This window comes from Podarcis melisellensis, assembly GCF_964234715.1.
Source record: "Podarcis melisellensis genome assembly, chromosome: 6".
NCBI classification, from domain to species: domain Eukaryota; kingdom Metazoa; phylum Chordata; class Lepidosauria; order Squamata; family Lacertidae; genus Podarcis; species Podarcis melisellensis.
The window spans coordinates 78,996,930-79,014,941 of NC_138538.1; the positions used below are offsets into that span (position 1 = coordinate 78,996,930).

Here is an 18,012-nt window from a genome sequence, read left to right on the forward strand (position 1 = left end):
GGGAGCTCGATGGTGCGATGCTATTGGCTGGGACGGTTCAGGGGCGAAGCGTGTTTGTGTGTGAGAGTGCGCGCGCGTGGGGTGGGGGCGCCCCTCCCTTTCGGGGCGCTGCTGCTTTGAGCCACCGAGCTTCTCGGCGGCTCCCCTTTAGTGCCTTACCCTCGAAGGGGCCGGGAGGCGTCGGACGGGGCGAGCGCCGAGCTCGAGGAGGCCTGGCGAGCTGCCCCGGGTGGATGAAGCTTTGCTGAGGGAAGAGTGGAAGTCGCCCGCCCTCCTTCGGGGGCTCCCCCGAGCCCGGTAACGTGGGGGGGCTGCTAATGGCCGGGGGGGGACTTCACAAGAGCGGGAGGGGGGTCCTTTGTGGGGAAGGGCGAGGAATCCACCAACTAAGACCCGCGCGGCGGCGGCGAGGCGAAAACACGACGGAGCAGCTACGGTGCTTGTTTGTGAGGAGAATACAGAGAGTCGGGGTTTTTCTTTTTTTTAAGGGGAGCCATTTTGAGGAAATCCTTACGGGGTCAGGCATCGATCCGCGTGAAGCCCTTGGCTGAAAGCGGAGCTTCTTATCGATATACACAGTATATATATATATTATAATCAGCGCCAGGTGTGAGGGAGCTTTCACACGTACCTCGGTGGAGATGTCTCTAGGGCTAGGTAAGAGAAGCAAGGCAACCCTCGGAACACCAGATACAGAAAAGCGAGGTTCCCTCCTGTGTGGGAAAAAACTTGGGGGCTTCTGCCATCAGTTTAGGTATTTAGCTGTAGGCCCTCTTTCCCTCCCTTGTACTTTTCAGGTTCTGCCATCCCTCTGTATTGGGTGCCACTTGAGTTGCCTCCTTGAAACTCCCTATTCATCTTTGCTTAAAGTTGCATACAAATATCCCAGTCTCTGTGTGGTATTTTGGGCATAAACTGGACCTACTTCAACACCTGAACAAGAATAATTGGGCAGTGTGCCTTCGTTGGATGCACTATCCTTCAGATTGTTTCATTGCAGGAATGGAGTGTTATAGGTGGTTGTCATTTTCCCTTAATGAAGTTGCTTGTGCCTGTGTGTAAAAAAAAGGATTAAATACTCTGCAACTATTTCAACAAGTGTGTTCTTATTTATATTGTGTTGTACTGGATTAGTATTATTTTCAATGCTTTAATTCATTTTATATGGGTAGCATTTCATCCAAGCATACAGAAATAATTGTAGGTGAACCACAGGGAGCTGAACTGACTTGCCATCTGTTCAAGAACCATAAGTAAAAAGCAGGTGTGCCCTTTGCCAGTCAATGAGGCAATTATTGGACCTCATCCATATTTGGAATTTACTGGCATCCCCATAATAACCACTTGAGCCCCCTGAAAAGTTGCTTCTGAAGGGGGTAGGAATCTCCTTTAGAAATGCTTTCTTCTCCTTGACGATGCTCTTCAGGTCCAGGGTTTAAACAACTTTATTTTTACATATGTTTATATAATCTAAACCAGCTTCAAAGATTGCTTATGGGAATAATTTATTAGGAGATGGACTGTTAGCACATCACAATTCAATATGAAAATACCCTATTGGTTTCTTGTTTTAATTTTTTTAGGCTGCCTTTCAGGATGAAGTCCTGTCTAGGAGGCTACAAATATTAAATGATACAATAGTTTCAGTAACATAACCTCATTTAAAAATACAAATATCAGAAATGACAATTTACACCACATTTTGAACCAGAACAAAAATTAGTACTGATCAATAAATCTAATAATAAACCAATAAGCATGTTCAAAAAGATCATCTAGTCAACAGTCATACAAAATAAGTAAGAATTTAGCCCTTTTGGAGACCAGAATGGGGCTAACTGTAAATCCCTTGGGAGGAGGTTTCACAGATTAGATTCATTGGGGTTACCTTGCAAATTTTTTTGGGACGGGGCATATTTGGAATTTTGAGAAAATGCCACTGGTGCCAGTCACAAAATGGATGCTATGAGGCCATGGCATAATACAAAATGGTTGGCATATCAAAAAACCCAGAAAAAGACAGGACCGCTAAGTCGTGCAGAGAAACACCTCCAACAGTGGGGGAAGAGAGAAGCTCTTTGCACTTCTCTGTTCAGAATGGATGGGAGGGTAGTTGTGCAATCCTGGCATCCAATGAAATATGGGCATGTTTCAGGGTGTGTTTAGTGTAGGAGAGGCTCAGCCAGTGTACCTGAGCACGAAGAGCAAACATTTTTTGTACTTACTGTGGATTTTTTAGTGGATATTTACAGATACCTTTTGTGGGCACCATAGGAGAAACTGGTAGGTGTGATATTGCCTTTGGGCATCATGTAGGTTACCTACTGCGGGGCCATGACAGAGAAAGCTCTAGTGCCTGCCAGTCTAATGGATCTTAATAGTAGTCCAGTTGATCTTTGGGCACAATCAGGTTCAGGTGGGGGTAATCAATCCGTCAAATAGCCCAACTTAAAGCGGCTGTCAAAATGAACATTTTAAAATGTATTGTTTAACTTCCGTTTGCTTACTACCTACAAAACAGGTTTTCATTGAATATTAAAATATGGAGTTATGTACTGAGGCAGGGCTTTCTAAACACTGTGTCGCGACAGGTTAGTGTGCCAGCTACAGTACGTAGGTGTGTTGTGCGAACACTTCCCGCGCTCCTCCCGGGGCTGGAAAGGGGTTTGTTTAATTTCTGGTTTGCTAGTAAAACTGAATTACTGTGTCACTGAATGATGCATATCTAAAAAGTGTGTCACCAACATGAAAAGTTTGGAAAACTGTGTACTAAGGAATACAGTATGTGACTTTAGGAACAAACTTCCCACAGTCTATGACACAGCTTTGCTGAGGGTCCAGTCCAACTAAATACTGCTGCAAAAAGTTAAAATGTTGAGTGGTAGCTGAAGCAGAGATAGAAAAGTCTTTTTCACTTTTTATGGGAAAAATATTTTTTTAAAAAAATAAATGTAGCTGTTTGGCAGTGTTAAAATAACCACAAATGTGTTGCAAGCCAAGCTTGAAATCTCCTAATTGAAATCTAAATGGGAGTCATATTGACAGTATGTATCACATTAGTTTAAAATTTAGTTATTATACACGTGTTCATTTAAAAATAATAATGGTAGAGCTAGTCTTCATTACTCCTATTTACAATTATTCATTTATCATAATGTGCCAAGTGGTTTACAGCCTTTGGTCACAATCCAACACACTGTTGACCATTCCTAAGCTCATTGAATGTAGTTGCCTTAGGTATGCTTAGCTCCATCTTTGTGCATGTTCTTTTTCTTGCTTGTCCTCACAATTCTTGGAGGGCACTTAAGGGGGTTGTTCTATTTTATAGTAATGGAACTGATGCTGAGATATAGCATTTCGCTGTCAGGCTTCATGTGAATCTGGCTGAATAAGAATTAATAAAACACATTAATTCTGTCTCCTGAATATCATTATTTATGTTACGGTAGCCCATATGTTCCTGTTTGTTTTTCAATGTTGGCATTTTAAAAATGTTGGCATTATTCATTCTATCCACAGTAAAGCTGGAGGGAACTTTAAATACGTGATGGCAACACCTCCTGGGGTAATTTCAAGACACTAAACAATAATGCCTCTCTGTGTTACAAGTTTGCTGTAGAGAAGCAGGACTAATTGAGAGATACTGCATGTTCTTTTGGATGCTCTTTGTTTGAACGTTTCAGCCTTGAATTTCTGGTTGAATTGACTTCATTAAATGATCCCTGTGTTGTACTGTTGATGTTGTCTCCCTAGTTCAAATACGCTCTGGGGACATTAATGAGCAAAGTGCTAATTTAGAATTAATTCCATGCTAGTTTAGGGCCGGATTAGGCATTATGTCAATTGCATGAATGCAATTAATGTGCATATTTTTAATATATAAATAACAGAAGGAGTGGTGGTAAGCAGCATTTGGACCACAGGGGTGGCAGTAGTTTACAAAAGTTTCAACAGCATCAACTGATAATGACACTTTAAAACAACAAAATGTTAGGAATCTCAACTATATGATACATGTTGACCGATGGTCATTCAACCTCTGCTTAAAGCAGCATTGACTGAACTGGTCCAAGAAGTAATGCATGCTTCTAAGAGGAGGTAGTCCTGGTTGACTTGAAGGTGATGGCTGTGTTACTACTCTTTAAGAAAGCCACACTATACCATGAGAATTGTAACTTGTCTTGTCAATAAGAGGATACAGTGGTACCTCGGGTTAAGAACTTAATTCGTTCCGGAGGTCTGTTCTTAACCTGAAACTTCTTAACCTGAAGCACCACTTTAGCTAATGGGGCCTCCTGCTGCCGCCGTGCGATTTCTGTTCTCATCCTGAAGCAAAGTTCATAACCCGAGGTAATATTTCTGGGTTAGCGGAGCCTGAAGCGTATGTAACCCGAGGTACCACTGTATTTGCCTCTGAACAAGATGTCAGTTTTAACTGTCAAAATTCAAGGCATGTTCTGTTACTCTGTTGCAAGCCTGTTTAGTAAGCAGGTGACATGTCTGAAAGATTGGGAGGCAGGTCAGAGAAGATGAGTCTGGATCAGGTAGATTCTGTCTGATTGGTGTGGCAAATGACAGTCTCTGGTTGGCTGGAGGTTCTAGTCAGTGAAGAAAGGGCAGTTAGCTGTCACTGTGGAGAAATAACATCATTTGAAAAAATCAGTTGATGGAGGTTTGAGGTAAAGGCCAGCAGAGAAAGGTGGCGTTGGATAGAGGTGAAGTTGGATAACCGAAGCTTGAATATTAAACTGTTCCTTCTTGGTGTGATAACTATATTTTGCTGGTGAAGATCAGAAGAAGTGAGCAGGTGTTGGGCAAAAAATACTTCTTACTAAAAAGTTTCCATAAGTTTTTGAAAGCAGCTAAACTGTCCAAGCAGTCAGAAGTACAGCTGAGGCTTTGGTGCCAGAGGCAGATTGTACCCAGTAGCTGAAGTGGGTTGTAAAATATTTTTTCTGAAGGTAAAATCCTATTGAAGGCTACTGTCAGCAATAATGTCTCTTGAGTCCTTAGAAATTTATAAAGTACATGAAAGCCCCCAAAATTTCCTTTATGTACAAAGTATCTCTTTAATAATTGTAGTTAATGGTTCATTCTTCCTTCCGTGTTGGTGCAAGTCTCATGCTTAAGCATATTATATCCGCAATGAGGTTTTAAAAGCATTCTAAGAGAATGGGTGGCAGAGGAAAGGGATCACATTGAAGATCTCTGAGTTATCGTTGCAGGGAGTTCCATAGACACTGAAAGATACAAATTAAAGAAGCACAAATATCTAAACTTGTGTTTATAAAAAGTGGGTAATCCTTTCCTATATGGTTTTATTGCTGCTTTTGAATATTGCTGTTCTCAGTGGTGAATGTTGTTGCTTATATAGTTATTTTATTGTAAACTAGAGAACTGAATAGTGAGCTCATTATGATCTAGTCAATGTTTAAATTCCAGATAAAGTTATAAAAATCTGAAATATTGGAGATGGCTGTTCACAACATAATCTAACATCTGGCCTAGATGTCGATGTGCTGTAACATTCAGCCTACCTTCATAGACAAAAATTTGGAAATGCCACTCATAAAGTACATTTAAGTCTGACTTCATTGGAAATAGCTCCTTACTGAGCATACAGGAATTTAAAAGTGCTATATTTTGCCTGGGTTGTGTACAAAATGTGAAGCATGTTTATCTTCAGTAGTGATTTTATGTGAGGTATTTAATTTTGCTTATAATGGGATTGCATAGTCATCTGTCATCTCTTATTATTAAATGTGCAACTTCAGTTTTGACATTTGAACAGGTAGTTTGGTTTTGGGAAGCACTCTATAGTATATTGGCTTCATATCTTTTGAATAATTTTGAAAATCTATTTTGGTTAAGTTAGAGATGAAGATTTGTGATTTGAGGGCTAGAACTCTCAAGTGGGCATGATTGTTCACACATTCTTGGTTGTTTTAACAACTCTGGTATTAAAATGAACCTAGGACAAAGTGTTGCAGTATTTTGGAGTTTGCTCCTGGTTTTCTAGCTATAGTACTATATCGGGTTATGCTAGAGGAAACTTATGGAAAGTAAATTGGTATCTTAACTGCTGACTTTTACTTACATTTTGTGGTGGAGTGAGACTACCAATATTATATCCACTTGCATAGATGCTTTGAATATAATTTTTTTGTAATATGTTTATAATTCACATTTGTACTTATTTTTAGTTACACCCAATTCCCTACACAACCTTTTTTATTGGCTGAGATTCAGAAAATAATTAAACTTGTTCCATGAGCTTGAGCAGGACTTTAGACTTATTTTTCTTGAACAGCAGCCCCCAGTGCTATGCAACAAACTTCTTTTAAAACTGAGTGGCATTTTAAAAACATTTTGTTACTTGGCATGGGAATTAGCCATTGAAAGAGGGTCAAATAAAATATTTCACTGGGCTAGCGCAAACTAGTTTCCTGGACCCAGTCTTATGAGAGCTAAAACATTGATTGTATTGTAACATTTTCTTCTTGTAATTGTTGAATGTAACTGAATGCAACAACTCCAACTAAATCAGCTTATTGTTTAGTGGTTTTTTTAGACTTTGTTGTTGCATGGATCACTTGAAAATTGCTGGGGGTTTCAGTGTATCACCTACTAAACTTATTTTTTCAACAAATCAAAGCACACACAACTCATATTTTAATATTTTTTGTGATTGTCAAAACCAACATTGTGGGTGGTATTTAAGTTTTATTCAGAATAAACCTGTTGAAGTTGATGAATATGACTAAGTTAGGACCATTAATTACAATGGGCCCGCTATGAGTACAAATTAGTTGAATACCACTATTTATTATTATTAAAATCCTGAGCCTCTGTCAAAGCCACAAATAACTTTTAACTGGTAAATTCTTAGGAAATATTTTGAAAATAATGAGCCTCAAGCTAAAGTGTTGTTTAGTAATTGACCCCTGATCAAAATTACCTCTATTTCTGTCAAGGGGGAAAATAATAAAATAGAGGACCAACAAGAGTTTCTCAACTGTTTCACAATCTTTCTTCATAAACTATTTGACAACCTTTGCTGTACAGTCATACCTCGGGTTACAGACGCTTCAGGTTGCGTTTTTTCAGGTTATGGACTGCCAAAACATGGAAGTACTGGAATGGGTTACTGCCGGGTTTCAGCGGCCACACATGCGCAGAAGTGCTAAATTGCGCTTTGCGCATGCACAGAAGCGCCAAATCGCAACCCGCACGTGCGCAGATGTGGGTTGCAAATGCTGCAGGTTGCGAACGTGCATCCCGCATGGATCACGTTCGCAACCCAAGCATCCACTGTATAGTTCATAAACCAGAAATTAGCATCATGCCCACATGCTTGCTCCTATCTCATACATCAAGTTTGGAAATTGAGTTGTGGTTTAAACAACTCACCATTTCCTATTATGTCTGAAATATTTAATCATGGACTCACAGCTGTGATACGAAACTAGAATGTAATGGGAAAATTTAGTCTAAACAGACCACAATATAAGCACCAGAGTCAGTGTGCAAGGGGGGGGGAGTGTAGCATGACACTTATTCCTGGCTTAATATGCAGCTCTAAATGCTGCCAAAATGATGAGCTCTTCTCTGTCACCAGTCAGCATTATATTTGTTCATTCTATTAGTAGTAGAGTTGTTCTTCTGTTGATTTCTGAACCACTTTTTTTTTTACTGTCCATTTCATGATGCACAAATATGAAAATCACCTGGGAAATGCTAAAGAGTTCTGTGTTTGTTGAGCTCTAGCTGTAAGATCAGCACTAGCAGCAGGAACACCTGGGAGTCTGGAGAGGAACATAACATAACTCCAGCACTTCGTCTCTGCTGCTACCAGCCTCATCTGGAGTTCAAATGAGGAAGCCAACTATGAACCATCTGGCTTAGTTAAAAGATCCTTCTCCCTCAGAACAGTTTTAAGCCTGGTTATTAAGATTTAGAACTAGCAGCATGAATTAGATTTTATTGCCCTGTTAGATTTTATTTCAATTTATTTCACATGCTATGGCTATGTTAAATTTTATCATTCTAATCCTATCTGACTGTGGCATGGTTCATCTGTAAAGGAAATGATTATCTTGAATAGAAGCAAAACAATCATTTCATCAAGAATCCTAATAAATTAAATAACCATTCAAGTGATTAAAATACCTTTTGAGTCAGTTGTAAACTCAGTTGTAGGCTGTTTTTCAGGGTAACATGTAAAGCTGAATCTAAAGCTGTATCCTTGAAAGTAAATCTAATTGAAATTGGTGGGGGTTTTTCAAAATAAGCACGTCTAGAATTCAACTAGAATTGAAACTATGTCATAAGTAAAGCAAATGATAAAACTGTATCTATACTGTATTTGGCATCTTGAGCTAGAACTGAAGTATGGACCAAGAAAATCTCTTAAATGATGACTTATATTTAGTTTTGAAGAAAAAGGGCATGTGTGCATAGTTGTGTGTGCTATTCACAATTAATGAGCGGTTTATGTATTTTTGTACTTGGGTATCCAACCTGAAAACAAAATATAAGATGAAAATTGACTTATAAAACAAACACCCCCTAATTGCATTATTTGTTTAAGATTGCTCAGCAGAGTTACACTTCTTTTTTCATTGGCTGTGGATTGTTGTGATGATAATTACATAGTTTGAAACAATAGCATATTTTGTTCCTTTTGCAGAAATACAACAGATTCAGCCACAGATACAGCCCATCATCTTATTTCTGAACATTTAAGTGGTATCTGACAAGGAGCTTCTTTTTTGTTACTAAAGAAGACTACTGCAACAAGAACATACAATTTATTAACTCCAATTTGCTATTACACTAACTGGGACTTTGTCGTAAAGCACTTCCTCATAACCTACTGGCTGCCCTGCATGCAACACACTAGCTCTTGTCTTTTCTACTCATCATGCAACTCAGTGGAAGAAAATGTTTTGTTAAACATGTGTGAAGGTCATTCATTTCATGTTCGTTACAGGTAAGCATGCCTACTAATTTTTTTAATATATATACTTTTTAAAGGTTAGCAAAACAAGGCTTGCAAGTAAATTGCATGTTACTTTTTCAAAAGACTTCATAGACCCTTTTTTAGCACAGTGGTGGGGAACTTCTTTGGCTCTGTTGGTCAGATCTTTATCTGGTCCCACTTCCAAGGACCAACTTAGATAGTGGGTGGGATAACCTGTCTGACAGTGATTTGGTGTCAGCGGATTGACAGGTTGCCCTTGCCAACTTGTCAAAATCCCTTGTGCATTGGTTTCCAAACACGTTACAGCCAGCTGTTTGGTGGGACCCACAACACAAGGGACTCAGCCAACTATGTGTTCAGAAATTTGGGTAGCCTCTGAGCATGGGACAGCCAAAGTGTTTTGTCCATTGGTTTCCACCCACAACAGCAATGTCTCAGATAGAAAATACTTGGCAATATGTTTATTGAAAAGAGCTTTCTGTGAATCTTGTGTTGCATTCAGACCAAGTTAGTTAGGTTATCACTAACTCAATTGACTTCAGAGGGACTCAAGTACAACTAACTTGGTCAGGATCCAACCCCTTCAGTTTTAATATCTTCTGATTTTCCTTCTTGAATGAAAGATAATACACGAATCTGTTCTAAACAGCAGTAGCGTTCCCTGGAACATATATTTGTTTGTTGGCGCTTCTCACAACTTGTCTGGGTATAGCACATAGGTATTCAGGTGAGAGCAACTCATTTGCTTTTTTTTGCTCCTTATTCCTTCCTTGCTATGTAGTGTCTACTGTGGCAGTTCTCTTAGAGAGAGAAAATCAAGAAAGCTGCTATAGAAGTGGGTTGTGTTCCCTCTGAATAGAAAACAGTGAGGTTTTTTTGGTGATGGTCAGTCTCAGAGCTGAAGGGACAAGTGTGGCAAATAACCATGCAGTAATAGCAGCAGAAATGAAGAAGGATTGCTGGCCAAGCAAGTAATTATCCTTCTTTATGAAATGAACAGAATTGTTCTAGAAAGACCATTTGTATGCATCTGATTCTGTACCTCACCACATGAACCACTGGATCAAATGCTTAGAAAAGGATCAGTCATTTTGAAACCCTGTTAAAAGCAAATGAAATCTGCCTTTAATAATGAGCACATAGATTTGCTTTACTTTGTTAGAAAAGTCTGCTAAATGAATGAGGAAATACCAAATGAATTGCCTCATAGGGATCTCAGTGTGCTATTTGGTGTTCAACTAGGCAGTCCTTATCCACTACACAATTATGTGCACAAAGCCTTACATATTCTATTTGTATTCCTTTATTGAGTGGGACCAATGCTGGCAAAATACTCTAGTGCTGTAAAATTAAGTTTCTGGATTTTGTATGACTACATGGCTCCTTTCCTTCTAGATGTATATGACCCATTTGCATTTTACTTATTTATTACTTTTTTATTCTCCATACAGAAAATGAAAAACAGATATAGCTGCTTTAGCAACAAGCAGTATACCAATCAGAAACTCTGAACTCTGAGTAAATGTAGTTTAGCTGCATGTGATGAAAAGCAAGTGTCTAAAGACAAGTCCAAAGATAGAAGTTTCTTTTTACTAAGTTCAGTAAAAATATGTATATGTTTATCAAGACATGACATTAGGCACCTATATTTGGTAAAAACTTTATTAACAGAAGAGGAAAGAAATGATGGGAAAGACACATAAATGGGAATCTTTTAGAAAACTGAAAAGTGTTTTCTCTTTAAAGGTCAGGAGAAGAAGAAAAATAGAAATGTGAAAGGAATACAGTAGACACTTAGAGAAGCTTTTGGTTTGACAGGGATAATGGAATAAATAGAAAGTGCAAATAGCTTGCACTAATTATTTTCCAACATGTTTAAAATCTGTACATTTTCGCTCATCGAGCTCATGCACCTATGCAAGTGGGTAGATGCAAACATTATCTTTTGGACATAATGACAGTGCAGGGATAGAAAGTGCAAAGCATTCTCATATTCTTCTATTGCATCTTAAACAGCAAATATGGCCCAGTTTCTTGGTAGCTTAATATACAGGTGGACAGAAAGTTGACCACTATCTTCTAGTAGATCTCTGGGTGTTTTCAAGTTGATCAGCAGGGATTTCTGACTCCTGATTATTTATCAACAGCAACACTAAAATGACACCCCACCCATTACCCTGTTGAAATTAACAAAGCTGGAGCAGCTCTTCAGCCGCATGCAACCTCTCCAGCCGGGAAAGCTTTGTGCAGCCATCCCCAAGCTAGAGCAGCGCTCTGTCTCACTGTTCTGGCTTCGGGGACAGCCTTTGAAGCCTCCGCAGGGCAGCGGGGTGCGCAGAGCTCCATCTCCCTGTTCTGGCTTTGGGCTTAGCCGCGCAGCCTGCATTCGCTCTATAGGACGCACACACATTTCCCCTTAATTTTTGCTATAGAGCAAAAAATACGGTAAATCCCTGGGGTCAGGATTCCTTAGTTCTAAATACATGCTTTTGCACATGGCTCTGGTTGGTTCTTGGATATTATGTAAAAAATGAAGTATATACTGCAAGCCTGAAGTTTGCTCATCCCTGACTTAAGATGCATGCATGGTAGTGGTTGGGAAACAAAGACACTTGCTAGCATTCACATTCTTCCCCACAGTTGCTGAAAATAATTTAGGACTAAATTATTACTCAGAGGTACCAGCAAAAAAGCATTTTATAAGAATTTAGAAGCTTAAAAAAGAAAAGATGGAGAAATTCTAAAAGGAATGGAGGCAAAATAAGCAATGTGTTGTGATTTATGGGACCAAAATTGAAAATTATATTTGAGAAGCATTTTGTTCGGAGAATGATTCTGTTGATTATATGTAGAACCAAAAACATTAAGATTAAGCAGCAATATGTTGGAAATATTTACACAGAATCTAAAAAACTGTCATGTGGTAAGCCCAGGACATTATTTATCTTGAAATGTACAAATCAGGAGAGTTATCTTTTTTCCAATCAGCATCCTTAACAATATATCCTTTTATTGAGTACTGGAAGAGATAGTGAAAATATGAAACTGCTTTTCTTGTGACTATTTGATGAATTCCTTAAAATGTATATATTGCTCCCTCCCATAAGGTTTTAAAAACAGGCATAGTGCAGTTGTAAAGCGTTTACTCAGCTGCTAATGCTGTTCCTGTAATTAAAAGCAAGTTGTATCTCACCTCAGTTAAGGCCCAGCTTTTAGATCCAATGAGATATCTGTAAATAGCTTTTCTTCCCAAAGCTGCTTTGATCTCCAGTATGGCATACCAAAAAATTGCCTTCGCACAATTGAACTGGAGTTATTTGCTGTTATCCCTTGTAACACTAAACACTTCATCTCTGCAAGCTCTGCTCTTGAGTCATAAAAATACTTCCAGTATTGTGTCCATCTATCGTTAAGCCACTTTATGCATATAGTATAATTTTCATAAAATTCTGCTTCATTTGACTTTGTGCTTTAAAATCTTTATTAAAAATCAAAATCTACCCATTACTTAAAATGAAAATTCAAGAAAGGATAACCATAAATTTATCATGCTGAGTGATAGGAAAACCTCTACATGTTGTTGAGCACTATAATTTCTAAATGTCAAGTTAATTGAATGTGACATTCAACATGAAGTGCCCGGAGAGAACCTCTTTGGAGGGGATAGGATTAGGTAAGATTACCCAATAGCGTGTCTTAATTCTTTTGTTGTGGTAGTGTTACATACTGTTGTAGGCAATTTTGTTTTTAGTCAAGTTATGCTGGCTAGACAGCGTTGTAACAAAATGAAAGAAGTTGGCTTTTAGTTCTGTTTAAGATATTTTGTCAAGTTTCCAAATCTATGGTATGGCTGGCCAACATGAGACACTAGACTTACAAACAAAATATAAGATTTATTTTGTACGATTCCTGACTAATAGGCGTACACTATTTTTTTTAACAAAAGCTAAGAATGTCTATCATATCCTTGTGTTTAGGCTGCGGAGTTTCAAAGGCTAAGAGGTACAGTATACTTTTGGTAGTTTCTTACTACATGTAGTCTGCGGTGCATTACTTCTGCAGTTGTTTTGACTAGAAATTTTAAAAGGTCCTGTTGCATGATATTGAAGAAATATATGTTATTTGGTATATACAAAATTGGGGTTTATGTTGCCAGTTTACAACCTATATAACGTTTGGATGGTATTTAAAATAATTGCACTATTTATTAACACAGTCAGGTGCTGTACCGTACTAACTGCTTATGTGACTTCATGCTCCAGTTTTTCTAGTATGGGTAAAATGCTGCACATCACTTTTAAAATGCTTTTTGTGTGTTCTGTGTATTACTGTAGTCCTAACTGCTGTACTATATGCTTCATAATGTTAACAGTCATCTTGTTGTGAATATATGGGTAGGATTCAACTAATTTGTTCCTCATGATATTTTGGATAGTAAACTGATTCACTGTTTGCTAGAGGATAGTTTTGTTATGTGGATTTACAACTGGTTGGAATGATATATTCAAAGAGTGCATATCAGTAATTCCTCATTAATCTGGTTTCAAGTGGGGTGCAGCAAGTCCTTGTTTTAGGCCTGGAATTCTTCAGACTTTTATGTGTGACTTAGACGAAAGGGTGTATTAACTAGTTTTCAAATTTGAGGATGACAGAAAACTGGGAAGGTTAGCTAACTCCTCAGAATACAGTAGTAAACCTAAAATGTTCTTGATGGAATGGAAAACTGACTGAAACATACAAAATCAAATTCCACCAAGGTATATGCAAAGTTCTGCTGGGAACCAAATGCATGTGTAAAGAATAGAGGATTCCTGGCTTGGCAGAAAAACGTGAAAAGGATCTCTGGATTGTAGTCAGTCACACATTGAACATCTGGACAAATTGCAATGGGTTCAGTGGACAACTACAGATATGGTCAGGGGTGTGGAAGGCAAGTCCTCTAAAGAAAAAACAACTGAGGATGTTTAGCCTGAAGAGAAGATTTGGGCTTGGGGAGACACAAATACCTCAAATACCTGAGGGGCAGCTGCATAAAATGAGGTAGGGCTGGATCTAATGGACTAATCTAACGGAAGGTAGATTTCAGTTGAACATTATCAGAGCAGTTCAGCATTGGAACAAATCACCTAGATGGATGGTGAGCTTTAGCTGTAGTTTTTCAAGCAGAACATAGATTGGGGATGCTCTTACCCAGGATTTCTTGTCTTGAGCAAGGAAGTTGACTAGATAGTCTGTAAGGTTCCCCCGCTGCCTCTGTGATTCTAACATGGGCTTCAAGTAAAGCCTGTAGTGCAAGGAACTTAGATTTTTTAGTCTTCTTGCCTGTTTTCTAGTCATTATTATATGTAATTACATCTTGCTCTTTTCCTTTTTCCTCTGTGATAATATGTTCAGTGTTCTGACTTGGTATTAAGTATTGGCTTTAACCCACTTAACAGGCCGAGCTCTTTAGAAGCCAGAGAAAGAGGGATGGAAGATTTCCATGGTCTGTCTTTCCAGGCTTCTCCCAAATAGTTCAGGCGGGGAATGAGGAAGGAATTCCTGCTGGCTGAATTGTACCCAAGAGAATTGCAGTCCAACTGGCACGAATAACTCGTTCTTTCTCCCTCCTGTAAAGGTTGAATCCAAGAATATGTGTGAAAGTTGGCTGGGTAAGAGCTGAGAACCTAAACAATATTGAACACCAGAATGACACATTAGGGGCCTGAGTGCAAGGATTATGCTTTCTAAATGAAAAGACCCTTGTTGCGTTGTTGTTTTTTTTAAAAAACCTATAAATACTCCGCATGTTAATACAATATCACCTAACTTGTTAACTTGCCTGTTCTGGAAATTCAGGCCAGAATCTTGATTTTGAAGCAATCATGGAACCAGTTCTAATACAGCATCAGTATTGCTTTCTATGCATATCTTCCATGTGTGTTCCCCCCACCCCAAATAAATAAAAACAGGTTAACTGTCAGCACTCTTTCAGAGAAGATGGGAGGCAGTACATCTGATTTTAAGAGCTTGCACAGGTGGCAAAACATGCACTCATGTTTCTTATTGTAAAAGCCCAACACTGCAACCAGGAATCTGGAATTAAATACATAGATGGTATATTTTGGTGGTACAGTTAATTTTTAATTTAAATCACATAGCCACTTGAGATTCATCAGCTAAGAGATTCACGATCTTCTTTCCACTTTCCATGTTTCTGTGTTGAAGTCGCAACATAACGGAGCAATTCAAAGCATGCAACACAGCAGTCTAGTAAGGTCCAAACCAGACAGAACAGGTGGTGGCAGCAGCAGGGGGTAGGATATCAGTGATTTAGGTCACCCACAGTTCTTGTTTAACTGTCCCATGGGGCTGTGTTGAAGAGTGGGACTGTGGTGCTCAGGAAGAGGGGATTTAACCCTTTCAACCCTTTCCATACCCTTTCCCCAATATAAATCATCTCATTTATTCCATTGGGTGGAGAGGGGTAGGGGAGAGAACTTCTTCCACAACTAGGCATACGTAGTGTACAGTCAAGACATACCCAAATAGACATTATATACCAGGGGCCTTACAAATGCATGAACTGCAACATTTTGTTCTGCACTACAGTTTAGTATTCTAATTATGCTTACCACTGTAATCTAAAACCTGTTGTACTTGATTAAGGTCTTTTTGGTAGCTTAAAACATGAAGCAGTGTCTGCTGCTTATGCAGGACAGGCACAGAGATATTCAACCATCAGTCTAGTCAATTGAACTGAAATGTAGCCTTGAAAATAACCATTACAGTGGTACCTCGGGTTAAGTACTTAATTCGTTCCGGAGGTCCGTTCTGCTGCTGCTGCTGCCGCGCCGCCGGAGCACGATTTCTGTTCTCATCCTGAAGCAAAGTTCTTAACCCGAGGTACTATTTCTGGGTTAGCAGAGTCTGTAACCTGAAGCGTATGTAACCTGAAGCGTATGTAACCTGAGGTACCACTGTACTGGGTTGGAAATAAACCCTTGCCTCTGTTGTGTGAAATCGGCTGCACTATAAGGTCCTTAACTGGGAAGCTAGTAAATAAGTCATATTTCTGGCTGCATGTGCTGAAAGAAGCTCCTCCAGGTAATTAGGTGTGGATTGTTTTCTACTGAAAAACAGATATTTAACCTCTTCTTTCAGGCTATTGGTTAGCTGCAAAATGACTAATGATGTGTTGGTGGGCTACCAAACATGTTTATTAAATGTATGTGGTGCTTAGGATGGCTGCTGCAACCACACCCTCTGCTTTGTATAATAATGTACCATATATGTAAGGGCATAAGCTGTTCTAACATAATTGGAACTTAATTTTAATTTTGCTAAATCATATGAGTGCTTAAGTGTGCACTTGAACTAAGCATATTTTATTTATGTTTCAGTAAAAGTGCCTAGCAAGGGATTTTGTGTGGGTTTTAGGTAGGTCTTAATGACAGCTGCAGGGAATAGCCGTATATTGGAACTCATGGCGTCTTGCATTCCATCTCTGCAGAATGGAAGCTTCTTGCCTGGAGCTTGCCTTGGAAGGGGAGCGGTTGTGTAAAGCAGGGGACTGTCGAGCTGGTGTCTCTTTCTTTGAAGCAGCAGTTCAGGTTGGAACAGAAGACTTGAAAACCCTCAGTGCAATTTACAGCCAGCTGGGCAATGCCTATTTCTACTTGCATGAATACACAAAAGCTTTGGAGTATCACCACCATGATTTAACCCTTGCAAGGTAACGTTAAATTTTGATTCCTTCAGGATCCTCTAGATAGCAATTACTTTTTCTGTTTGTGAATAAACTTTGTTCAGTGAAATTGACCAGATATACTTGACCGTATATTGAACATATGATAATGGAATGTTGCTCGGTATAATTCTGTCAACAGAAATTTATTAGGCTAATTTCTGCTAATTATGTGATGAAATATGCTAATAGGATTTCATGAGAGCGGCCACAGATGTGTCCAGGGTATTATATGTAAGCAAGGCATGCATTGATCACTAATACACACTTAATTTGACTTGGGTCCTAATTTGTATTAGTTGTGTATAACTAATCTTCCTTCTGCCACCTGCATATCTGAAAATACAACCTTAGAAAGCATTGTGTAAAATATGTACTGGAAATTAGTTTTTTTCAAAAAGGGTTTCCTGACATTAATATTGTGGTGGTGTTGTTAATTAATCTTCATTAAATTTTAAAACACACACTGTTTTACTCTCAAAACAATATTATACACTTCAAAGAAACAAACTGACAGAGCATAAGATTGGCAGCCAGTAAAGTACTACATAAAGAAAAAAATAAATATATAAATGCAGTTTATACCATATCCAAAACATATCCATCAGGCACGTAAGTTTGTTATTCATTCTTCTCGATTTTAAAAATATTCATTAGTTTTTCTAAGTCCAGGTCCTTTAGTGAACATCAAGAGCTGCAGATGATTTGAGATAAAGGAAGGGAGGTCTCATAACAAGACCTGAGCTGGCATGGGCATGTTAGATCCCAGCAGGACTGAGGCTAGTTGCCTCAGCATTCATTCTAATTATTTTTGCAAACATTGTATAGACAGGGGGTGCCCATCTGGGCATGTAGATGGTCACATATTCCTATTTTTTTTTACTTTTACTTTAAGAATGTATTTTTCTACAATAAAATGGTGCTTATTCTCAAGTAAATGTGTTTAGCATGAGGACAGCAGAAGCTTTGGTTTGATTTTTGCACTAATGTAGTAGAAATGTAGAAGAAGTGGTAAAGCATAGAGTGGTGGCAGGGAGTTGGGGAAAAGAGAAATGTTGTACACTTCAAAATTGAAGTAATACACATAGCTTTCTAAATCCACCACCACCCCCAGTAAGACCATTAAGTTCAAGGTATAAAATTACTTAGCTGCACCATGTTGTAATTGAATTCTAAATTATAGTACATTTACTGTGCAATACTATGCACATGTACAAGTCCTATTGTTTTCAGTAGTTCTTAACATACTAGTGGGAGCATTTAGAATTGAAGCCATAGCATTGTAGCAGTTTGACAAATGTTA

The 18,012-nt window shown here is 38.7% G+C and overlaps 1 protein-coding gene across 3 annotated transcripts in view; it reads left to right on the forward strand.

The window, feature by feature from the left end:
* Nucleotides 1-59: 59 nt before the first annotated feature.
* GPSM2 (G protein signaling modulator 2) overlaps nucleotides 60-18,012 on the forward strand; it is a 36,846-nt gene continuing 18,893 nt past the window's right edge. Inside the window, exons 1-3 of one of the 3 annotated variants that reach the window (XM_081914869.1) lie at nucleotides 60-297; nucleotides 8,690-8,992; nucleotides 16,476-16,697. In XM_081914869.1, coding sequence (XP_081770995.1) covers nucleotides 8,889-8,992; nucleotides 16,476-16,697 — 326 coding nt within the window. In that variant the 5' untranslated portion in view covers nucleotides 60-297; nucleotides 8,690-8,888. The remainder of the gene's footprint in view (nucleotides 298-8,689; nucleotides 8,993-16,475; nucleotides 16,698-18,012) is intronic. The other 2 variants (XM_081914867.1, XM_081914868.1) reach the window with 2 other exon arrangements.